A 25,369-nucleotide genomic window follows, 5' to 3' on the forward strand; every position below is an offset into this window, starting at 1 on the left:
CGAAGCCACTAAGCATAGCCTCCAGTGTACTTTTGCACTAAGAAACCATGGCTACTGGGCGTTGCCATTTTAGTGATTTTGTCGCTAGATTTAGCGACCTTTTGGTGTCTTCAAGGACATTTTTTTTTTCATTTAGTGACTGGCGACTTCCTTCATCGACATGTTACTTGGAAAGAATGTTTTGTGGTCTAAATCGAATTAGGGTGCGTTCTTTTTTTTTTCACTGTCCTTTTAAGTTCTTTGACACACTGAATACGCTCTTATGTTTTGAAAAAGTACTGGCTGTACGCAGTTAATTGTGAGACTATCTTGGGCCCACTTAAAGCTGTATTTTTGCAAATATGCTACCATTGTTCATCATACGCGTCCACTGCTGTTTTTCTAGTCTACTAATAAGCTTTTATTTAGGGTGCTTTTGCTCTGTCAACTCTAAGAGATATTCTATGCATACATAACTTGATTTTCTAATGGAAAATCAAGTTATGATTTTCTAATGAAGGGAGCGTCGCTTACAGATTCTCTTTCTCTCCTAACAGAGAGAAAGAGAATTGTTGGTCGGATATGTAGTACACTGCTGAGAAGTTATTGGGGCTCTGTCAAGATTGCTGCTTTAGTTTGAAGCCCATTTCAGGTTCTGTAAGAAATGAATTTAAGTGAGCTGATAGTTGGGTACCAACTATACACAAAATATATGCGCTCCAACTTCCAACCCCTCACAGAGCCCCAAGAACTGCAATCTGCGGATTCAATTGCGCCTAGGCATGGGAAGGAACAGATTTAAATTTCGCGCGCTTTCAACTTTCATATTTCCGCTCTAAAATCTTTCGCCACTTTCCTGAGATTTTATAAATTTAGTATCCTCTATTTTTCTTTCTTCAGCCTTATTAATTTACACGTAATATTTACCGGGAAAGCAAGCGATTCAACACAGTGGGCCAACTATCCAGGAAGTCTATGTACATGTTAAAAATCGTGCTGCTAGTTTTGCCGACGCGCCAAGGTTGAAATAAAGGCGCTCTCCCTTAACGAAAATGTAGTGTCCGTCTCTAAACCTTGCCGCGACTATAGCACTAGAATACTACACTTGCGTTCAACCATAGTTTTGCGGCTTATACGCGAGTCGAGTATTCAGGCTCTGGACGTTGTTACTCTATTTTAGGCCGGAAAGCTTTAGTAGCATTATGTGACCATGCTTCAGGGCGATACTTATTTGTTACATTACATCCGTGCATTTGTAACGTGGAGGAAAACTGGTGAGAGAAGCACGCGGAAATGACAAATATAACCGGTAGCCGAGCGACCGTGCGCTGACCTCTTCAAAGATTAATGTCACCGCATTGGAGAGACAAGGCGAATTTCGCGTGTCCAAGGAGCAAGAGAAATAAGTGGACATGCCGGATTGATTTACGGTCAGCCGCAATTTGTGCATCTTTTTACTCGTTGCAGGGAATAAGGAAGCGTACGCTTGCAGTGCTCTAGCTTCGGTTTCGAGCGGATCGATTTTGTGCTTGACCCGGATGATCGGCTGCGTCTGTTGCTGTGGCAACCGGCCAAGAGAAAGCCGGAACCGCGTGACCAAAACCGGGCCAATCGCGACGTCGCCACAGTCCTCCGTACATCCTTCCCGCCCTTCGCGAAGGAAACGACAAAAAAAAACCGCGCGCCTTCCCGTAGACTTCGCTGGCTGGTGTGCAGCTCGTGAGCACGACTACGTGTTGCGTTTGTTAAAAGTCGTCGGTCTCTCTGCTAGACTCGCCGCCAATATGGTCATCCAAGTCGTCGAGAGCACGGTGAGAGCCCCCGAAGTCGAGTGACTTGTTCCGCGGTTTGGTCCAGCCGGGAAAGCAAACAAAAACACGTCGGCGCTTGCAAGATTCGGTTGTTTCTTCCGGTGCCGATGTCGGTGCGTAGGCCTAAATGCGCGCGGACTTTTCCTGCGTGCAGTTCGTCTTCGTGCGGCTCGTTCAAGACTTGCGCTGACTGCGAAAACGTCGTGACGCGCGCAGAGTCGTTGGTTTGGCTTTCCACGAGATGAGCGTGCTCTCTTTTGAATAACGCCCGGAACGTTATTTTCCACGAGAAATCTGATAGCTGCGCCCTGAGGCCGTTGAGGGACGGGCGAGGGGGTGGGGGCGGCGTTCATTCATACCTTCTTGAAAGCGCGCGTTTTCGCCGGCCGCACGACCGCCCTTTCTGTTTTCGCACCCATTCAGAGCCGTACGCGTTTGATTCGTGGCAGGCTTATGCGTTTATTCGATAGTATCTGTGCCTACAGTTGGCGCTACGCGAGGTCTTTCTTGGGATCGCCCCGTTGGCGCCGCGAGAGATGCGATGGAACGAATCGAGCGAAAGGAAAACCGGAACAGAAAGCCATCGAAAAGAAAAACGCTGGCCTTGCCAGCTGCGCTCTTGTGCCCGCCAGCGTTTTTTTGCTTTTAACCGTTCACACCCATCTGTCGCTCGGATGTGACGTTACCGGCGACGGTTCTCCGGCTGCTTCCTTAGCACACTCCGTTAACTGCTTTCTATATATATATATATATATATATATATATATGTATCCGCTTGGTTCGTTCCGTGTTTCCTCGGTGTCAGTCTCGTGTGCAATGGTCAAGCACATGCGTTTTGCCTTACGTGGCGCGTTCTGTTGCTTCAGCGGCCACCGTGGGCGTTTGCGCCCGGATACGCATGTTTAGTGAAATCGCTTGAAAATTGAGCCATCGCGGAGCGACGTCAGACTGCGTTAAGTGAACTTGGCCGCGGTACGTTCCGATTTTGGTCGCGCAAGGAATTAATGGAAACAACGCTATCTGCTGGCAGCTTTTATCGCGCTGACCGCACAACCCGGGCCGTCCGACTGGGCGCCGCGCGTCTCTTCAGCTTGCAGACGACTGTCCTATCTTTAGTGTCCCGTGTTTGCGCTGCACCCCGGCACCTTTCCTGAAGTGCTCACCGGGCACCGACTCTTTGAAGCATCCGTTTGCGCATAAACCTTTCGGCAACTCGGGTACCACTCACTTTAGGTGTGTGTGTTGTCCCACCACACCTCCTACCTCAGCCAGGCCATACAGCCATCCATTCATGCATGTTTTTTTTTTATTCATTTTCTTGCATTCAAAGCTAGCCTTCACTTCCTGTTAACCAAGTTGCGCCATTAGCAACACTCTGTAAGCTGCGTTGGTGTGCAGCCTGAATCGAAATGGCCAATGAATTAACCGCTGTAGCCTGAAAATAATAAAACATCTGACAAATATGCAAGCAGTATGGCATGCCTTGTCGTCGGGCGATTCCCCATGTTCTCTCCTCTGTAGCCCATGCTGCCATGCTTGGGTCTCTTCCAGGCATTTTCAACAATCTCGGTGCCTGTCAGACAGCAATGCAGTAGTGTTATTTTCTTCAATGTCAGTCCTTTCGGTTAGCTTAGTCACACATGTTGAAATCATTCTCTTCTAATACTTTTCAGGCATTTAGTGTTTTATAGCTGTGCTGCGCTGCAACGTAATGGAGATTACTTAAACGTAGTAGTGCTTAGGTGCTAAGTGTAAATGAAGCCTCGGTTGCAGTGAAAAAAAAGGCTTGAATTGGTGTCCGAACTGGCAAATCTCTTATAAGCTGTATTGAAGATTATATCATAATCATCTGGGATCTAGTCGGTTCATGCCCTTCGATCTATACGAGCACAAATATCTGTTGCAGTAAGTGCTTGCCAATGGCCAAGGAGTAGAAAAAAGTGTATGACGGAAAGTAACACTAAATGAGTCATTAGCTGTTCTGGAGTACAAGGGAGAAAGCTGTTCTTGCTTCACCTGATGGCGAGTACGCTCCTTGTCAAGAAGTTCAGCAGCAGTAAACACCCGTCGTGCCTGCTCAACCAGGACAGTGCTGCTTGTCACTGGTGTAGGGTATGAGTAAGAAGGGGTGGTAGTTTGGGAGCATTGAGACTTGCCCAGACTGTATGGTATAAGTGCATTCATTGCAGTGTGGGCAGGAATGAGAGTAGGGTATAGGTAGAGAATTGAAATGAGGGTGCAGACTAAGATGAAGATAGGTGCTTATTCTAAGATGACTCCAAACTACCTCCTCATCGCGAGAGACTTTCGCATGCAGTGAGGGATAGGGTACGACAGGCTAGGCAATAATGTTGCAGGTGACTGGCATTGGCCCTAGGACAAACTCTGCCATCCTCTCGGATAGTCTTGCCTGACTGGTGTGCGCTTAGTACTGGGTTCCACAAGAGAGAAAGGGTGGGAGGGGGTGTTTGTGTCGAGTGAGGACTGTGATGGGCTTGGCCGCACATCTTGCCACTCGCGTAATTGTCCGAGTGGGAACGGGTAGGAATGCGAGTGCCAGCGAGTGTAAATCGGCACAGAGCCTGCAAAAATATTTGTGAATGAGTATCCACTTATTCTGCCGACCTGTATTCTTTTATGGTCTTCTCGAAAGTGGCAGTAGTGGTAAGTCTGACAGCATGCATACAGCAGCTGTGGTTCAGATGTCTGTGCTTCGTTTAGTGTATTAGTGAACTGCAAAGCAGACATTATTGCCCTGTTGCTTGATCTGAGAGACGTTGCTTACGAGTAGCATGCTTGCCAAATCTCCAGAATGTTTCATAGTTTGTGAAATTGGGCTCATTCTACGATTTAACAAAAGTTGCTTTAGTCTTACAAAAAAATTCTGCATAAGTAGCAAGAACTTGGTGAGTTAGAATGTTTGTGATCTGTCAGCGCAACTAGACAAGGATGAAAAAGAAGAAACTATCACAGGTGCTGTCCATCAGCTCAAGCTTTAATGCAATCATGTGGTAATATATCCCGCTTTGGTGCAACCTGCATTCTATATATTGGCCGCTTATTTAGTGGAATGCGAAGAAATTCACCCAGTGAGACTTGCAGGTAAAGTAACCTTGCAGAAGCACTTGGATTTAAATTGGATGGAAGCATCAACTGGTCAGCAGTCTATTGGTGGAAAGAAAAGGCAGGGAAGAGATTACAGTCGAAGGTCGTTGTACAAGTTAAATAGAGAATTTTAAGGAAGAAAATAAAGATTAAGGAGATTAAGGAGACCTAAGCTCTCCAGCATTGCGACCACGATCTAAGTTACATGTCAACTCTCATGAATTTTTTGTAAATTTTATTAATTTGGGCCCATTCTAAGGCTTTCTTTTACTAATCATCTGTCAGGTTTTGCAAAAGTTCTTTGTGGGAAATGTGCGAGTGGTCAATCTCTGACCATAGTCTTGGAATTCTGATTGTAAAAGGACACCAGAGGGGTGCCTGCTTAGAGCCAGTTTATTCAGACGAGCTCCTGAAACAGGCCAAATCAGCAACAGCAGCTGTTAAAAAAAACTGTTGCAATCGAAGAACAGCGTGTTTCTCACTTTGTGCTGTTCCAAGATTGCTGCATCTTTCGTGCTGCATCCAAAGATAAATATAAAGCACCGTTAATGAAGCATGCGTGTATCCCACTAAAAGTGTGCGCTCAGGGCAAACGTTTAGAAAACACAGATCCTCCTTACGGTGTTATGACCATGAAACTTTTAGGAATTGTAGTTCACATGGCGGCAGGTGTGCACATAGCTTTCTTCTTTCACTAGACAAACAACAGCATCTGGGCTGTCGCATTGTCATCAGTGTCTCAGAAGATGCTACAAAGTGTTGAACATGGGAACAAACTCATAACTAGGTCAATGCATAAGTAGCCATATAAGTAGCACACATTATGCTTTTGTGTGCAAGTGTCCCTTCCTGCACTCTGTAATGCAGCACTGTCTTTCTTAACGAACATGCACCTGGTAAATGACTGTTTGTCATTGCTAACAGGCTCTTGTGGGAAAAGTTGCATAACTTTATTATGGGGCCACATTATTCTACAGTGGGAAGGGAGAGTATTCCTTTGCAATATGTAAAGCAAACTGCACAATTGAAAGTGGCATTGAGCCACTTTTTGAAGATGCCTTTCAGATTACTAGTCCTTTCTTCAAGACGTGGTCTTCCACTAATCAGTTCGTCTTTAAACTATAGCCAGTGGAACCTCGTTGTTCTGGACACATTAGATACCATTTATTGTTGTGCCCAACCATGACAGCCTTTGGCACAGAGCAGAAGTCTAGGACGCTCGTATGCTCTCGGCTGAATAAATTGTTGTTTCCGAAGAGATGTAGTGACAGCTTTGGTGTGTATATGACCCATGCGAGTAAGTTTTCTTTTTTGACCTTACACCTTCAATTTGCACATTGCAGGAGGACTTTGACAAGAAGCTCGAGGAGGCCGGTGACAAGCTGGTGGTGGTGGACTTTTACGCCACCTGGTGCGGGCCATGCAAGATGATCGAGCCCTTCCTAAAGGTCTGTTGCCTCACTTCAGAGTTTCGCCTCACTTCCAAGTTTCTTTGGCAACATTCTTCCATTGGTTTAACATATGCATAGTCATGGCAGGTGGTAATCTTAAAATGAAAGAGGTGGTATGCGGTGGGCATAAACTCGGATCAAGTCAGCTTTATTTGACACTTGTAGATGTCTATGCTCACAGACTGTGGCTATGCAGGTAAGGCTGTGGAACCAAAGTGCTCATGTGGGACCACTGCTAGATATACAGCAGAACCTCATTCATACGTTCCAAGAAAAAAATTTCAGAAATGTACCAACAGATAAAACATATGTTCTGAGGTCACTGAAAAATTCGGCGTGCTTATCACAGTAGGGTTGGCAGTGATAGCTGCGAGTGCGACATGAACAGAAAATTGGTATCTCAACCTTACCTTTATAGTAAATACACGTACGCGATGTGAATCAAAAATGTATTTTTATTCATGACATGCTGCCGGTCTCTATCGGTCTCTATCTTAATTGGAAGTGTTCATGCCGCTGGCCACTTAAGTCAGGGTCATCATCGGCCCATAGCACATCGTCTTCCGTGCCATCCAGGCAGTTCGAGGTGCCCATATATTTTTTTTTCGTTGTAGCTCTAAGCTCAACAACTTGTTTTCTCTAGTAGCACACACTCACTGGGTGAAATGCCATCCTGTGGCACAGTTCTCATGCTCTAGGGCATGCTCTACAACTTCCAGTTTGAAACCGGCCCTGTAACAGGTGTAACAGCCCATTGCAGGACATGCAGCAGATGTGCAGCACCCTATAATAAAAAATGTCACTGCACAGCACCCAATTCTCTAAAAAAGAGATGTGGTGAAATGGTGAACGGCAGAGTGATGTGATGGAGCCAAATGCATTGTCTTAGTTCCGCTGCCATGCTTACAAGGTGCTACAAGCTACAACGTTGCAAGGTTGAAGCATCTTGCATCGTCATCATCAACTAAACTGCAGGCGGTACAAGTTTCATCTCTGCATCATCTTTATTTGTGTCGCCGGTGTTTAGCATAGGCCGCTTCAAGAGTTTTTTGCTGTATCATGGCAAGATCCAGCAATCTTGTGATAATCGACAGTGGTGGTCCATCGCACCGAGATAACGTGGGTATTCTGAACACCAGCCTTGAAGGTCGACTGTGCATATTTTCGTGAAATTGCAAAGTAAAATCAAACAATAATCTTGATTTAATTTATTAATGCCACGTTGAAGCAACAAGTAAGTGATATTTATAGCTGAGCTCTTCTGATATTATGCTTTGCCGCGCACAATTCAACTACACAGATACTTCGAATACAAGATACTTCGAAATCTACAGCATCATCCTGACATACCAGCGATGTGGTTTTAGCGCGAAACCTATAAAATGGAACTTCGACCTTTGCGTTCTCTTCTTTGGACCAGCCTATTGCCGTAAAATTGGGTAAACAGTGCAGAAAGGATACTTTATCAGTCTAAGCTGAGTGCCTTTGTCTACAGTGTTTCTTAAACCCTCCCAATTCACCAGTTACCTACTCAACTATCCGGGACCGTGGTTCTGCTTGAACGTTCTAACATAGTGCCTAACGACACCCGTAACAAGCTTACAGCTATAGTAATGTTGGGCATTTTATTACAATAGCACTCATACAGACGCTTGAGGCGAATTCTCGCTGTCGGGCGTGTTGCTATTGTTTTCGTGTTGTGCTACTTGTGACGCTGCGTAGCTCACGCAGGGTCTTCAGATGCACAGAATGCGTTTGGCTGCAAAAAAACAATTAGGTGAAGTGGACACACCGTCAACATACTGCTTAGTGTTCTGCCCTGCTCTGCTGCCCTGACCGTTGTGCATAAGCACACTAGAAGCACTAGCGTTTCTGCTGAGCTGCGATGTGTATGCTCTGGTTTGAGCAGTAAACGTCAAGCTAATGTTCTTTAATATTTCCTGTGCACGAGCACTGACGGTTTTCTGTCAATTTCATGCGCCATCAAGGTGCGATGCCGCTGGGGCCGCTTGCAACGCCAGCATTGTGAGACACCTCATATTTGCCAGAGTGCTGTCTGTTCTTCCCAGCAAGAGCTGCGTGCTGCGTCATGCCAACATGCCACACCCGCGTATAGTCGGAACACCATTCAAGGAGTACAGCGCTAGACGTTGCCATCGCTGTCAATGCTTCCTTCGGGTGAAACTGCTGTTTCTTAGTCTGCATAAAATGATAGCTTTCTTTTATCTTGAGATCCTCCGGTCACTTCTCACATAATTTGTATCTGTGCTTGTACTTATGCAAACAGGCATGGTGTTCACTGTGCTTTCTGCATAATGTGCCTAACACCTTTTTTTGTTTTTGTACTTGCAGCAACAGTCAGAAATCCTCAGCGACGTGGTCATCTTCCTCAAAGTGGACGTTGATGAGAATGAGGTAAGCAAGTTCTTGCACAAATCCGGCAAGGTAGCCCAGTGGCTATGGTGTTGCACCTTTAAGCTCGAGGTCGAGAGTTTGATCCCGGCTGCGGCGACTGCATTTCAACAGAGGGTGAAATGCATAAATGCCCGTGGCCTTACATTCAAGTGTGCATTAAGGGATGTACCCAAGTGGTCGGAGTTAATCTGGAGTCCATTTTGGCACATATAACCCCAGAATTCATTACAATCAAATTGTGCCTGTGGTACATTTTGGCAGCTGCCTTTTTTATGTTTCAACTGCCCTCAAGGTGTTTGCAGCGCTCCACCTACACTGTTAAACAAATTACGCCCTTTGGGTCACATCTTGCCACACAACAAACCCCGTTACAACGAACACCACATTAACGAACATTTCAGATTAACGAACTTTTATGAAATCCCGTGCCGACTGCTTATAGTTTCAATGTAAAAATATTTCACTACTACGAACTTCAGAATAACGAACATTTCAGAATAACGATCGTTATTTAATTTCCGTGTCATCTTAACAACGCCTCAGTACTACGAACTCATATCCCGAAATGCGAGGATTCTTAGATTTCAGTGTATCTGTCACGGCAGTCGGAGCTCTAAGCTAGCAGACGACGCAGCGCGAAGAGCGGGCCGCCCTGCAACTTGCTTCCCGCAAAAACCTGAGATGGCGCGGAAGGAGAAAGATGCGGGCGGAGACTTTTTTTTTTTCCTTCTCCGTTGTGGAGGCAACGACGCACCAGGTTTTGTGAGTGGAGAGGCGGGTAAAACCTGAGATGGTGCGGCAGAAGAAAAAAAAAAGTAGTAATTAACGCTGAAGTGTTTTTTTTTTTTTCCCCTGTTGCGGAGGTGACGACGCATCACGTTTTTCTTGCTTGTTTTCTCAGTTGTTCGCGTGCTGTCACCCGCACGTGTCACCCGTATCAGGCCTGTCCATCTTGTTTTTCTTCTGGTTATATTATTGTGTTAGAAGTGCGTGCCGGCGTTCGCGTTGCCATGAGCTCAACAACTCTAACCACGGCGAAGAAGCGAAAGCAGTTTTCTTTGAGCGAGAGAGTAGAGATTCTTCGCGAGATAGAAGATGGGAAGAAACAATCCGTCGTGGCTAAAGAACGTGGAGTGGCGCGGTCGACGATCGCCACGATTCTGAAAGATAAGGAGAAAATCTTTAAGCACCAGCAAGAATCTTGCTGCACGTTACGGAAGCACCCGAAGACCGCGACGAGTCCGTGTTGGCCACAGATGCGTTGGACTGCTTGCGAAAACTCCGCATATTTATAGCCAAAAGCGGCACAGCGACCGAAGGCATGCATAAGAATGCGGACGGTCTGGAATTGTTCGTGCTGTAGAGTCTGTGCTGCACCCGTCAGAAGACGATCACGGACTATTTCAAATAAATGTGCCTTGTCTGACGATCACGTGTGCATTGTGTGAGAAACGAGTTCAAGGAGGTACCGTTTCAAAGGTAGGACGCTTGCGTTACTGAAATGCTATTGTTATGGCTAATTTTTGGGCTTTCACTATAACGACCTTTCAGAATAACGAACATTTTCCCGCGGTCCCCTGAAGTTCGTTGTACCGAGATTTCACTGTAATCGTCATCTGTCTTGCCCACATTTCCTTTCTTGGGAGCTCAGTACTTACAAGTCACGAACGGCATGCGAGTTATCAGCATGACAGAGCATTCTCGACAGGAAAGTAGCGAGCGCAGCATTTTCAAGAAAGGAAACGCAAGCAAGGCAGATGACTGTTATAGTTCTGTGGCAAATATACAACCGAAAGGGTGCAAACTTTTTTTAGAGTGCATCATTGTGCTTGGCTTTGGCATAAGCAAAGGCTCCTTGTGCTGCCTGACCTCAGAAGCCACAATACAGGTAACTCCCGTGAATTCAATCCTTTCACGGCATGGTTGAATTGTCTAAAAAGGTTGATTTAATCAACTGCAACGAAATGACCAAATCAAAGTACAGTCGCCCGCTGATTTTCTGGACTCCAAAAATTCGGATATGCTAGATTATTTTGTCTGCTTCGCGGCACCGCCATTCTCCCCATCGACCATAATGTATAACAACTGCCAAAAGTTCGGACACCTTGCAACCTGTTGTCTGATTTTTCGGACACTCCTTGAGCCAACTCGATCGAGAGCACCATGCACCGACTTTGACCGGCGCATGGTTCGACTAGCTGAGCACCATTTTTGTTTTGAACGGAGCCTCCTTGCTGCCCCACAAAGTGGCGCTACTGGAAATTGCCGCTCATCATCATTTCTGCCTGGTTCATAGCTACAGCAGTTCGGTCTCAGCTTAGTAAGCCATGTCAAGACAATCCAGCAGCTGATTTGTTTGTTTCTTCGTGCACGACGCTGCGAGTAGGCTACATTTTTCGTTTGTACGACTGTCGGCGTGACGGCGTGGTGGTGTTTGCTTTGTGTGCTGTGTCGAGGTTGCGGTGATCCAATGCGGCATACACAAACATTGCGTCAAGTGTCTAATGGCGCCGACAGTGCCTGCGCAGACTGCGGTGGGGCAAGCCGGCAAGTGGGTGCCGGGAGGCCTAGGATTTGTCGCCTACTGATGTGCTCTCTACTGACGGCGAAAATGTTCTGTGGAGACCTGCGCAGCGGTTGCATTGCAATTCCGGACACTGTCTCATTTGACAGTTTCACAGATGCTGACATGCTGTACTGACATGTGCAGAACTCGATGACGGCGAGATAATCGTCAGGTTTCTGCTGCATCGCCGGATTATGACTCCGAGTCGGAAGATGACGCACCATGTGCTACACTGCCATCGCATGCGGAGCCTGTACAAGCAGTCACTGTGCTTTCAGCCGCCTATAGTGACCGTATGGCCCTCTCCGAGATTCAGGCTTATCTGATTGCACGTAAACAGAACAGCATGCAACGGCGCATTCACGATTTCTTCAAGCCTACTGCCGAGCCGGAATAAGTGCGTGGAAATAAAGGATTTCCTTCTTTTGTTTTGTTTGTTTGTTTGTTTGTTTTTTCTTTTCTTTTCCTCTTTTTTTTTTTTCTTAATCTGCTTTTTTCGGACATCTGTTTATTCAGACATTTTCACAGTCCCCGTGAGGTCCGAATAAACGGTCGGCGACTGTATTTCGTTGGAGTAGTCTGTAATGTCATTTCGATTCTTGCTCCTCAAGCACAACACAACCAGCATGCGGCAAAGAGCCCTGATATCTAAATGCTACTGTAAAAACCGGAATATAGGTCGAACTTTTTTCAAAAAACCATCGCGAAAAGTCGATCCTCGACTTATATACCGGACATTGGCGGAAAAACTACGGAAGTCTTGCAACAATGGGCAGATAAAGTAAACAGCCGTGGCCATCAGCGCGGCGTCTATGGTGGCGTGGCGACGCTGTGGCACCGGCATTTTGCGTTTCCATTGTCGCAAAGTTGTATTAATTAAAGGCTGCACTTTCATTTTGTTTCAAAATGAGCAAGTGCGGAAGCCGACGACAATTCACCGTCGCCTTCAAGAAAAAGGCGATTGAGTACGCGGAAGCCCACGACAACCTGGAGGAACAGCGCGAACTTGCAGTATCCAAAAAGAGCATTCGGTAGTGGCGGAGGCAAAAGCAACCTATTACAACTTGCAGCAACCAAAAGAAAACGTCATTTCGTGCCGGATCTCAGCGGACTGCAGAACTGGAAGGCAAGGTTGCGGAGTCCGTCCGCCAGCTGCATGTAAGATCGCTGCCTGTGACTGCCGAATGCATCCGTTTGAAAGCGGTAGAGATCGCACGCGCCTATGGACTGGGCAGCGAGAAGCACTCGTCATCCGACTCTGATCAAAGGCGTTGCTCTGATTCAGAGTAGCGCTTGCGCACTTCGTGCCCTTCTGTGTACTGTACACCCTGCCAATTTTTAACAGTATGGCGCGACCATCGACCCGCGCGTTTGTCAGCACCTTATCGTCACGGCACGGAGCGGTGAAATAGCGAAAGTAAGGGCATGTGTACACATGCGCGTATCTCGTTTGTTTCGCTGTTCAGCGCCATTAATAAGGTGTTGACAAGCACGCGTGTCGATGGTCGCGCGATACCGCTGAAAACTTGGCCAGGTGCACATGCGAGCAGCATTTAAATAAATACTGTCACCATTGTGCAACCCCCCAAGTCGCATTTGTTTCAAGGTAAGGGTGTCATGTCTTTCGGTACTTTTGCCATTGAAAAAGATTTTTTTTTTCATTTTGAGAATTCGTTAGTTGGGGGATCGACCTATATTCCGGTCCGACCTATAGTCCGGTTTTTACAGTACCTACCTCAGCGGTGAACTGAATAGTGAAATTTAGTAGCGTTGAACCCAGCCTCAACATCAGCTGCACTCAGTTACTCCAGCGAGGCATTGTTGGCAACATCGTCGGCACCGCTGTCATCATTGCTGCAGTGTGCTAAGTTCATGTTTGAAGCTTTTTCAAGTTGTAGTCACTGAGGGATTGAAATAACCGAAGTAGCATGCTTTTGCATTCAAACTAAAGAATTTTCCTTTCCATAGTTCCATATTATCGTTTCTTGCCAGGACTTTCCAGTGCATTCAAATTTAGCTCAAATTAACAGAAGTCAACTGTATTGACATAATCACATGGTTGACTACCAGATTCATCTACATTTTATTTAGGTGATACTGCCAGATGCCCTTTAGTAGCCAAAGCAAGAGAGGTACTATTGGCAAGAAAGGTGCTCACAATTGTTTAGAAATATTCCTGACACTTTAAACACTGTAAAGATCGCGGATGAGCCAAAATGAAAAAATAAAGATGCGTTTTTAAAAAATCCTAATTGTACAAAAAAGCAACAAGAACAAAAAATTAAGCGCCCTTCCACTCTATGAAGGATGACCAGCGAAGCTGTGTATGTGGGCCCCTTAATGGCGCACTGCACCTCCGCCGCGGGTCGGCCCGGTATTGCACTATGTTCGGGATCAGCCCACGTATGGGAAATGCTTAATGCCTGCTTCACCTCTGCCCTGGGTTGGCCCGGCGTTGCACTATCATAAGGATCGGCCCACGTATAGGAGCGCTTAATGCCTGCTTCACCTCCACTGTAAGTTGGCCTGGCATTGTGCTATTTTCGGGATTGGCCCACGTATGGGGAGTGCTGAATTCCTGCTTCTCCACCGTTGGTCGGCCTAGCATTGTACTGTCTTCGGGATCGGCCCACGTATGAAAAATTTTTAGTCCATGCGCGGACGCAATCCGCCAGATTGCGTCCAGCCATTGCCAGCTTCGCTGTAATAAACAAATAGGACAACAAGAAATTACCGTATAAACTTATTCATTTGCATGGATGATGACACAGCAAATAAAAATGGGAAGAAAACGATGTCACGACCGTCTTGTCATTCATGAGACTTTGCCATTCCTGGTCCTGCCAAAGGTCGAAGGTGTCATTTCTTTCGTGCTGATAGTCATGAAATCAAGCAAATCTGGCAACTAGCGGTTTTGTTTATTGGTATGGCACATTGAACATGGATAACAGAGATCTTGAGAAGTTGAGGGAGAGGGCAAGTTTCTGAGTTAACTTCGACTTGCTGCTGTGCGTATACGAATGTTTGGCTCAGGTGTTCGAGAGCATTGTCTAGCCCCTACGAGAGTTGCTAAATCAGGGGGCCACATATTCTAACATTCCACAGAGAGGCTGTCACCTGTTTAAGATTGCCACCACTTGTACGAAACTTAGGCTGCATTCTTTATTGGCATGCAGCAGTAACATTTCAGAGTTTTGACGTCCGATTAGTCGCACAAGCATTCGCATTGCTGTACACCCTTCAATGCACATCAAAAGGAAGGCACACTTGGCGCATCAGGCTGTCAGTCAGCGGCCCGATTTGAAACACGCCACCGTTTAGTGAAGGCTGATGGCTTGCTGGACCCCTGATTGCCAGTGTGAGTGGGAGCCATACCAGTGGACTCTCTCACAGCATTGTGGCTCTGGTTACTTGTGAAATGGAAATGCAGCTGTTGCCATTAGCATTCCACAGATACAAAGCAAGTTTTACATTGGTGACAAGGCATATGTGGGGAAACGCTGCCAGCACTATCCCTGCTGAACGGGTCCCAGTGAGTCATAGAAGCAGGACATAAATAACAATGTTGTTTTAATATATACATTCACGCTTGATACTTCCGTGAACATCTATTGACAATACATTCCTTGAGAGGCACCATGCGCACTTCATAGCAGTCCACGAGGTTCACACACAGGTGTTGTGTTGTTGTTTTTTTTTTTTTTTTAAGACATGAACCAGTACTGGAAATATTTCTAGCTTGGATAGTTGTTGAAACATTGGAGAACTTTAGCTTGAGGCAAACCGCCGGGCATACTAAACAATGAAAAGGCACACGAGAGAATACAATCTGGGCATGAATCTTTGCGTAGGCAAAGACGTTTAGGTGCGCTATTTCCAAAATTATTATTTCTGAATTCACAATAGGAACAGACGTATGTGCAGAAGAACATTTGTCTGTTTTGTTTCTGTATGCGTTTCTGATGGCTTTCATCCATGTAACAGTCTTGCCAATTGTGGTCTTGTCTGGATTATAGTCCTAACTCAAGCTTCTCTCGTTTTTCTTTTCCTTTTTCCAGGAGGTTGCATCCCGATATGACATCTCATGCATGCCAACGTTCCTGTTCATCAAGAATAAGGAAAAGGTGAGACAACTTTGAAAGCTCTCTTGTTATGATCACACAGTCGACAACAGCTTGAGTATTGCACGAGCTCGTGCCAAACTGCCTCTTCATGCTACCTAGTGGTGCGACACTTGCCGTCTGGAGCAACATTATGCCAGGAATGAGTCCTCCTAATTTTTGCCGGTGTGCCACTTTTCTTGCACCACATGACTTTCTTACTTTCTCGTTCCTGCACAAAGCACGCAGTCTGGCAGCGTGCCACTTACATCTGCTCCAAGGGCACTGCTGTCTAGTCAAGCACATCGCCATGGCTGCCGAAGAGCATATTACGTGAGGTAGAGAAAAATGGGAAAGCTTTGTGCCAGGCAAAAAAACTGACACCAGCAATGGTAGTCGGAATATTGGCAGAAGACGTCGCTACCAGCCTTGTTGCTGCCATGCACCTCTCCGGTCACCCACTGAATCGGAAGCAGCAAGAAGTTTATGGACTAGCTAAAACTCTTATTAATGTATCTGATTAAAAGGAATCCTTACCTCAGGAGCTTCTATCTAAATACAAGGGTGAATCAGAAAGTCTTTTCCCCTATTTGTTTTTAGCCAAATTACGGATATAATTACCACCGCATTTCGCACGTGCGAACGTAATTGTGCGTGTGCGATTCTGTTCTTTGTTTCGTCGCGCTATGCGCACGACGCGTTGACTGCGATTTTTTTTTTTTGTGTGTGTGTGTGTGTGGTGTGTGGTCAACGGACGACGACGATGTCCCTCCCCAAGCAGTGCAAGTCTCTGACACTGGAGAAAAAAGTCGCGTTAATCAAGGAACTGGAGAAAGCAGGAAGATCCAAAACGAGCATCGCCAAAGAATTCGGCATCCCCTTGTCGACGCTATCAACAGTTTTAAAAAATCGGCAGAAGATCTTCGATGGCTTCGAGCAAAGTTTTTCCAGCAAGCGGAAGCGGATTCGGGTCTCGAAATTCCCGGACGTCGAAGCAGCACTCATGCTGTGGCTCGGGAATGTCAGGGCAGCCAACCTTCCCGTGACAACCCAAATGATGAAGGCAGACGCTCTGGCATTGCAGATGGGCCACACAGACTTCAGTTACAGCAATGGCTGGTTTGAACGATTTAAAAAAAGAAATAACGTAGCCTCGAAGCCTATCCACGGCGAAAGCAGCACTGTTGATGAAGGGGCTGCAGACGCCTGGCGCAACCACCGCCTCGCTGAGCTGCAAAAGGCTTACGCGGACAAGGACATTTTCAACCTCGATGAAGCAGCACTGTTCTACAAGATGCTGCCTAGCCGCACATACACGCCGAAGGGAGAAGCGTGCTCAGGCGCTAAGCAGCGCAAAGATCGAGTGACGATACTTTTCGGAGCCAACTCCACCGGCGATGAAAAACTGCCGCTGCTTGTTATCGGTAAGTCGCTCAATCCAAGGTGCTTCCAAAATGTACGGCTCCCGAGAGGTGCGACTTACCGCGCCAATAAAACGGCCTGGATGACTGCAGCGCTCTTTGAAGAGTATGTACATGCTCTTGACCGCAAAATGGCAAGGGACGGCCGGAAAGTGTTGTTCGTTGTGGACAACTGCCCCGGCCACAGAAAAATCAACTTGGAGGCGGTCACGCTGGAGTTCCTGCCTGCTAATATGACGTCCGTGCTCCAGCCGATGGACCAAGGAGTCATTGAGGTTGCTCACAGGTTTTACAGGAAGAGTCTCCTGCACCGCATTTTGTGCTCTTACAACAGTGGTAAGAAGTATGAAATAGATTTGCTGCGTGCAGTCCACCTGATCGCCGAAGCCTGGCGACAAGTGCGTCCATTGATGATTGCCAATTGTTTCGCGCACGCAGGATTTTCGCGCGCCGAGAAATCGCTCGAGCCAGACACTGACGAGTTCAGTGATGGCGATGAACTTTGCGACGAAGTCCGCAAAGCTGCCGGCTGCACCAGCGATGCCGAAGACGGCGAAATCACTTTTGAAGAGTACGCGCTCTACAAATCTGACGTGCCCGTTACCGGAATGTTGTCCGACGTCGACATTGTTGAAATGGCAGTGAACGATGGTGATCACGCTGACAAAGAACCACCTAGAGAAGTGCCGACAACTGCAGAAACAAGGAACTTGCTACGTTTGCTCCGCAACAAAGTTGAATGCAGCGGCAGTGAACAACGGCTCATGCGGTGCGTTCAGCAGCTCGAGGACGCTTTTCTCGCGCCGAATGCCAACGCCAAGCAGGCAAGCATCGCCCAGTTCTTTCCAAAACAATAAAATTCAGTTTTTCTGGGAATTCAGCGTTTATTGCAAAAGCTCCCCTCGTGGTGTGGAGCGTTTGTTAGCAGTGCTGGTTGTCACTGGTTTCTTCAGTGACCCGGTCACTGAAATTTTCGGCATTTTGCTTAACTCGAAACTCTGCTTATCTCGAAATTTTTCCCGGATTTTACAACTTCGAGTTAACGAGGGTTTACTGTATCTTGATATATCGGTCAAGTCGAAATTTTCTTCTGCCTTGGCGTCAACTGTTTTTCACCTACTTCAAGATGCTTTTGCACCACACACTGGATATCTCAATCGCGACGATGAAAATGGGGAAAAGTCACTACCAAAGGTTTTCATACTTGGTGCGCCGCAGCAATATCGCCAAAAAAGAGTGACGCGAAGCAGTTCGTTTTGGAGAGAATTTTGATGCATTATGTTCTATGAGACACTGACGGAGAACGAAAAAATCTTTGCGGCAAAAATTTCGTTGAAGTGGACTTCGTTGTGCCGGTATTCGACTGTAATCAATAACCTGCTGTTTCGTCATATGCTGCTGTGTTTGGTATAATTGCGACACACCGTGAAAGAATTGTGAAACGGAGAAGTGCAGTGCCGTAAGCATTGTGCCACTTATTTATCTCCACACAGCCCGTTGTCATCATCAGTGTTATCAAATTTGAACCGACCAGTACAAACGACAGCGCTGTGGCAACACGAACTGCTGCGGACGGCGGCGCAAGGTGACACAGGCAAAGTGCTGCACAGACTCGGTACTGCAGGTGGCGGCTTCAGTTGCACTGATGACATTCCGATGATTATGAGCCACTATCATTCATTATGAGCCATGTTCAACCGTACACTGGCGGCGGCTGCGTATGGCCTGGCCACGCGGGCCCTATTTTGAAAGCGATCTGCGATGGAGACAGTGTGTGTGGAGTGCCGATAGCTTCGTGTGCGCTGTGTTCTTACCACTTATCTTCCATTGCAGCAAGAGGCAGCATGAAGGTCAGTAAGTTCCCATTGGAGCGTCTGGTGATGAACAGAGTTGTAAGCAGCATGTAGTTCTTCAGACATCCTAATTCGCAATCTTAATGATCTGAAATACAGCCAGGAATTATTTAAAAACCGTTTGTGTCATCCACAGCAGGGAAGAAGTTTGGACGTGTTGGTAGTTCAATTGTAAACTGGGATACATGGCGAAAAAAAAGACACAAGGATGAAGCAGGAACACAGGACGAGCGCTAATGCACTATGTATCCCAGTTTACGATTGAACTACCAACACGCCCAAACTTCTTCCCTGCTGAAGTACATTTGTAGTACTTTGGGCCTTCCCTATGCTATTCCTCTAGCGCTCGTCCCATCTTCCTGCTTCGTCCTTGTCATTTCTTGTGCTATGTATCCCAGTTTTTATCATCCACAGCAGGTTATATGCATTCAGCAACAAGCTCCGAAAAATGGAGAGCAAAGGCCTAACCACTGCGTGATGCAAGCATGGACATTAGTGAAATTTCAAGGACAGCCATATTTATCTGTGGTTCAGTCTACAAATTACGTATTAGACAAACGTTGATGTATGGCCTTGTTGGCAAGCGCACTAACAACCAGGACAAGCAAGTGGATGCACACAAGCGCTTGCGTGTGTCCACTCGCTTGTCCTCGTCAAAGCGCTTACAACTATCTTAAGTATGTAATTTGCTGACATTTACATTTCTGGAAATTGTTTTGATTTTCCCAATGTTGGAAATTTCCTGCGAAACACTGATTCCTACAGGAATCATTGGACCAGGAACTGTTAATAGTTATGCTGACTTCTTGATTGTTATCTAAACTGATGTGCACTTATCTCTTTTTCTTTAAGCTTGATGAAATCTCTGGGGCCAACCAAGATATGATCAAGGAGATGCTTGCGAAGCACAAGTAAACAAGCTCTCAACACCATTGGTCCACGGGTTGAAGAGGAAAAGGGAGAAGCCCGGTCGCTTTTTCACGAGCGTGCTCCAACTGCCTTTTTCTTCGTTTAGCTCAGCGACGGCTTCCTTGTTTCATATGCCAGCCCTTCAAATTTATACCTGTGCGGCCTGCACCATTTAAAGAAAGGTCCAGCCAAAACTCGTACAGTCAGATATGTCTGCTTATATAAGGAAAATGCTTTAGCTTTCACTCGTACATGCAGTAAGTGCATTGCGCTTGCCTCTGCTGCCGTCCACAATAGTGACTTGCCTTTAACGTGCTTTCAGCAGCGCCTGTTGACGGTGTCACGCCAACCCTCAAATTCGCTGCTGTCTGTCAGCATGCAATGATGGCTGATGCAGATACTTGCTCCTTGTACATTCACCTGTTTGTTTGTCACCTGTTAGAATTAACTTGTTCTTGGAATTCTTCAGACTTGTCACTGCACCTATGGCTGAGCAATGATCCTTTAATCCCGACTCTTTTTCAGCTTTAGTCAACTTCGATTGCGCATCCTCACCTCATTCAGAGTGCCTGAGTGAAATTACGTTAATGTAATTAATCTAATGTAATTAGCCACATTAATGTGGCTACATTGTGAAGCATTGGAATGTTGCTTAAAAACGAGCCCATTGTTACATTGTTTTTTAAACACTGCATAGCCTCTTGTAATGCTAGTATTAGTGATTGCTGCGGGCTTGTCATGCGACGGGTAGTTTTGTAGATCTCCAGCGACGTAATCACAGCAGTTCTACGTGCACTTTGCAACTGACGTAGCCTTCAACTTGCTTTATATTTATGCCATGCAAGAACGACAGTTCAGCTTTGGTTGAGCAGTGCTCCCGTGTAGGTCACTTTGCAACGGCCACGACGTCGCTTGGCTGCATTTTGTTCTGTTTCTACTTCACATAGTGTTCCATTTTGGACCAGTTTTACAGTTTCGATGTTCCGACTGCTATCCGCTAGTGGCAAGGTTTAGCTAGCATCGCCTGAAGTATTACTGGCTCGAAAAGTGACGGCATTATGCAGCAGCCTCGGGCGATTTTTTACTTATTCGAGGTTCGCAGTTAATCGCAGTGGTTGTAAATCGCAAAAGTTTCTTGTGATGCAATTTTATGGATTTTACATGAATTTTTGATGAGAACTTCTCTGGTGCTGTGATTCGACTGGTTAATTTGCAAAGCATTTCTTTTCCACCATATTTTATGTGGCTGGGCTGTGATGTGTGTTGGCATTGATTTACTTTTTGTACTGTTAATAAAAAGCAGTTTTTTGCACTTGAAACTGTATTTACTGCTGTTTTTAATGTGAGGCTCATGCAGATTACCAAGTTGAGATAAAAGCAACTACTAATGGATAGGAGTGCAACAGTGTGCTGTTGTGGAAAACCTTTACACTGTCACAAAATTTTAGTCTGAGAAATGTCAGAAAAAGGAGTGGCCACGTTAGTTCCCAGAGTAACTTTTTCTAAACGCAATGAGGCTCTTGAGAGATAAAAGAACGAAATAAAGTCCAGATGAAACCTGCTTGATCTGGTCTTCTGGCTTAGAAAGTAGTACAACAAAACCCTGTTACATTAAGGTTGCCACAGGAAAAGCATGATCCAGTATTACATATGCACGATAACACTTGCAGCAGCCCTGCAGACGAGGCAGAAAGCTACTCTGGCAGAAAAATTTAAATCTGATAGAAAGCCACCGGTCTATTGAATTCTGCTAATTAAGGTCAATGTAGTGGTTCGACTGAACATTCAACTCTTTTGAAGCAGTTGTAGCTGTGCATTACGATAAATCATGTTTTTCATCTGGCGCTCGGGTTGAATGACGGCCTCTTTTCAAGCACTTGAAGCATTAAGTTTCCATGCAGCTGTGTGTATCGAAGTGTGCAAGGTATTTAAGGTCATCACATTTAGACCTGGGTGGGGGATGACCGTCTGTGCCTTCAGACACACTTTGCTTCCAATGGGAGCTGTGTTGAGTCCATCGGTGATCTCTAGCTATGACTATTTTATTGAGCCTAGTGATCATTTTTCTCGGCAATGTGCAGAGGTTAACATATAGCAGTCAACTTATGAACCGCCGCCTTACAACACCTCATCACTGGTTTGCTGTTGCAGTTTTTTATGCAACGACCAGGAATGGCAAGGTAAACGGGAAGCTAACACTCGCGACCCTATGGAAAATGAGACTAGTTTTTCAGTGCTAGAGCCATGCAAACCTAACAAACGGGAATGTGTCAGCGAGGTTCTAGGATGTGTACCAAATCCTGTGAAAGGGTTTGGATATATCAAATGTAGGCGTTCAATCCAACACCAATTCGTGCACGCAACCCAGCTTAAAGGGGCACGAAGTGCAAGTACAGTTAAACCTCGACATAACCGAGTAGGTAAAATCTGCAATTTGCTTCGTTATAACGAAATTTTGCTGTATTGAAATTCGACCTTTTACGCATATAAGTACACTAGCCGATCGATTTTTGTTGCACCGAAAGGGGCCGCAGAATTTTCCTAGTTATTGGGCAATCGGAAAAAGCAAATTTGAATGAGAAAATGTATCTTGGCAAATTTGTGAGTCTGCGACGAAGGATACGGTTTCATGCCGCGTCAATATATCTTCACATAGGCGGTACGAATTAAGTGAAACGAGCCACGCTTTCGCGTGCACTCGGCCCCCACGGCTGACGGCATCGCCCGCGCTGGGACGACGCTATCATGAAAAGCGCCGGCAGCAAAGAGCAAATGCTTCGTCTGCCTCTCCCAACGAGACGCCGAAACTCGAGATCATGCAACTTTCAGTACTAAATGCGCGGGAAGACAGCTTACACGATTCCACGCCGTCTCGGCATGTCCACACTTTACACAAGCGGCAGATTACCTCTAAAGCAGGGTGCGCGGCTGCGTATGCGCTCAGCCACAGCCGAGACGTGCGCACTTGATCATGTTATCGCGATCTCGCTCCCCTCCCACTCTTTCCCGTTGCTCGTGCATGGAGGCGGTACTCGTGCCACGAAGCCACCATATTTCTTTCTCGCACACTTTCACTCGTGCCTAATGCACAAAGTACGCAGGGCGCGATAGGATCTTATCACACTTGGACTTTATGCGGAGCATGATGCGGCTTCACTTTGGCGGTTGCTCTTGTCGCGGCATGCCCGACTAGAGAGGTGCGTTGGCAAGCAGCTGCTTGTAATTCAATCATTTAACTATCTGCGTCCGCGAAGTGTCAATCTATTGTCTCGCATTCCTTTGCTGCAGAAGTGAAATTTCATTATATTGAAACCGCATACAAATGCACCTCATTATATTGAGGTTCTAATTACATGGTGTTTTATGGACAAGGCGTTATGAAAATGTAAATACTTCGTTATATCGAGGTTTAACTAATTAAAAGGTGTTGAGAGGGATATTTCTACTGAGAGCAGTTTTTGTAAGTGAGAATATGTAAGTGTAGGACAAGTTTGACACCATTTCTAAAAATGTATGCACTCTCGTGGCATAACATGCTTTGTTCATAGTTGGTGAATTTTAGTTAACCACAGAGTGGATGTTATTTCAGCACAGGAAAAAAAAAGCCATGTGGCTCATCGTTTTTTTTTTTTTTTTTCAGAACACTGGTGCTACCAGTTTATGCAGCTGCTAACACAATTAAAAACAGTGGTGGCTCCTGTATGGGGCTCCGGCTTAACGCAGGCAGTAGTGTGTTGCAAAGTATGTTTGATGTCGCAACTTAACCCTCCCCATTCCTTAGACGAGCTGGGTTCGTCCACTTGTCTTGTTGAAACGGCCAAGGATGGGCTCAGCTCATCCATGGTACTTTTCACTTGTTTACCAGTGACATGGCTGAGCCTAGGTTCATCTCAGTGCTTCGTCGTGTTTTTGGTAGATGGCAGCACAGAATCCATTGAGGACTGCAAGCAGAAGCAAATTTATTATTTCTGTGGAAGGAAAACGTGTTGGCAACCAGAATCATTAAAAACAAATTGGCCAATTTTGCTTAGAATTCGGGATAGTAGCGTGGCATGGAAGGAGCTAAGTATTTTCTGCACCCCTGCGGTGTTTGAGCAGCTATGGTGTTGTGCTGTAAGCACAAAGTCGTGAGATCGAATCCCAGCCGCGGTGGGCCCGTTTCGATGGGGGCTAAATGCAACATCGCCTGTGTCCCATACATTGGAGGCACGCTAAAGCTCCTCTGGTGGTCCAAATTAATCCAGAGAACCCCACTACGGCGTGCCTCATAATCAAATTGTGGTTGTGGCACGTAAAAGCCCAGAATTCAAGTATTTTCTGCAAACAAGTCATCTCTGGACCAGCTGTGGTTGCTTAGTGGCTTTGGTGTTGCGCTGCTAAGCACGAGATTGCGGGATCATATCCCGGCCATGGTGATAGCATTTCGATGAGGGCAAAATGAAAGAAATGTCCATGTGCCGTACGTTGGGTGCACATTAAAGAACCTCAGGTGGTCAAAATAATTCCGGAGTCCCCTACTACGGTGTGCCTCATAAACAGGCTGTGGTTTTGCCACGTAGAACTCCAGAATTTAGTTTACTGTAATTAAAGTTAACTTTGAAAAGCATGACGCTTCTTGATGGGCAACCGGACATTGTAGTTGGATTCAAGGTTTGCTTTTAGCCTGCATTTATGACGGTATGCAAGGAACTGTTACTTGGCAACTTGCAGAGGCAAAAGCATCATTTCTCTTTTCCTAGAAACTAAGTGCTAGGGGTCATAAGAAAACTTTCATCAAAATTGTGACGAAAAACCTGGAAATATTGGATACTACTCTGTAAATTCCCCTATGCCAAACAATAGTGCAATTGAAAGCTGCACACACGGTACCTACATAGGCCAGCATAACTTTAGCTGCCAACGACCAAAGGAGGAAGAGCATCACTGTGGCTATGTGTGCTTGTAATGGAGTTTTCTTTTGTGTGTCAGTTGAAAAGTTGCATGCGTCTGCGTTCTCGCTTTTGCCTCTGACTCCATTATTAGAGATTATTAGCTTGTACCTACTAATATACATAGTTATCGTTCATGGAATGCTGGGTTACTGTGGCCATAAGCGCGAGCAGTCTGGTTGGCGCCATCTTGTGGCACAGTTTATCTGCTGGTGTAAAGTGTTGGCAGCCATGCAGTTGACACGTGGTCCCATTTGTTTTATGATTGCTTGGATGAGAACGCTCGAGTGACACAAGCGTTTCACGTGTTGTTGAAGAAAGCATCACAAGATGTCGCGACCAACATTGTTGCTGCCGTCTGCGTTTACCGTAAGCCAGTATTTCTGTAAAGAGCAGACGAGCCAAAACTCTCTATTTTTTATAAGAGTACTGTACTTGCAGGTGTTCAAATGTAGCCTTACTACACTTGGACAAGATTTTTTGGCTATCAGGATGAAGCTACAGAGCACAGCTTCGGCTGGTGTGCGGCTGCATCAAGTAGTTTGGCGAGTTTAAGGTTACTTTCAGTTCCTTTTCATTTGAGTGGCTTGTGTAGCATTTACTGAGGTAGCCGCCATGTTAAATTGCACATTCGAGTCATTTGTTACTGGTGCTTGTCATAAGGCCACGAGTCTTTGGGCAAGCCAGTACATGATGAAGGGTCGCCACACTATGTGAATGCCATGTTTCTTTTGATAAATCTGCAACAACCGCACACATGCTGAACCTCAAAAGAGCCAGATCAAAATGTGTCTATAGAGACTTGAGAGACTTTCCGTACAATCACAAACA

General features: G+C 46.0%; 1 protein-coding gene across 1 annotated transcript; it reads left to right on the plus strand.

The window, feature by feature from the left end:
• Positions 1-1,613: 1,613 nt before the first annotated feature.
• LOC135921869 (thioredoxin-like) lies at positions 1,614-20,929 on the plus strand. Its single transcript, XM_065456267.2, has 5 exons — positions 1,614-1,790; positions 6,239-6,343; positions 8,699-8,761; positions 15,386-15,451; positions 19,554-20,929. The coding sequence occupies exons 1-5, from the start codon at positions 1,764-1,766 to the stop codon at positions 19,614-19,616; spliced, it is 324 nt and encodes a 107-aa protein (XP_065312339.1). The 5' UTR covers positions 1,614-1,763; the 3' UTR covers positions 19,617-20,929.
• Positions 20,930-25,369: the final 4,440 nt, after the last annotated feature.

This window comes from Dermacentor albipictus, chromosome 9, assembly GCF_038994185.2.
Source record: "Dermacentor albipictus isolate Rhodes 1998 colony chromosome 9, USDA_Dalb.pri_finalv2, whole genome shotgun sequence".
Taxonomy (NCBI): domain Eukaryota; kingdom Metazoa; phylum Arthropoda; class Arachnida; order Ixodida; family Ixodidae; genus Dermacentor; species Dermacentor albipictus.

Excerpts from the sequence above, each read along its gene's own strand:
- LOC135921869 (XM_065456267.2), top strand. The coding sequence starts at position 1,764 with ATGGTCATCCAAGTCGTCGAGAGCACG. Across the intron at positions 1,791-6,238 it reads TCCAAGTCGTCGAGAGCACG|GAGGACTTTGACAAGAAGCT; the intron begins GTGAGAGCCCCC and ends TGCACATTGCAG. Across the intron at positions 6,344-8,698 it reads TGATCGAGCCCTTCCTAAAG|CAACAGTCAGAAATCCTCAG; the intron begins GTCTGTTGCCTC and ends TTGTACTTGCAG.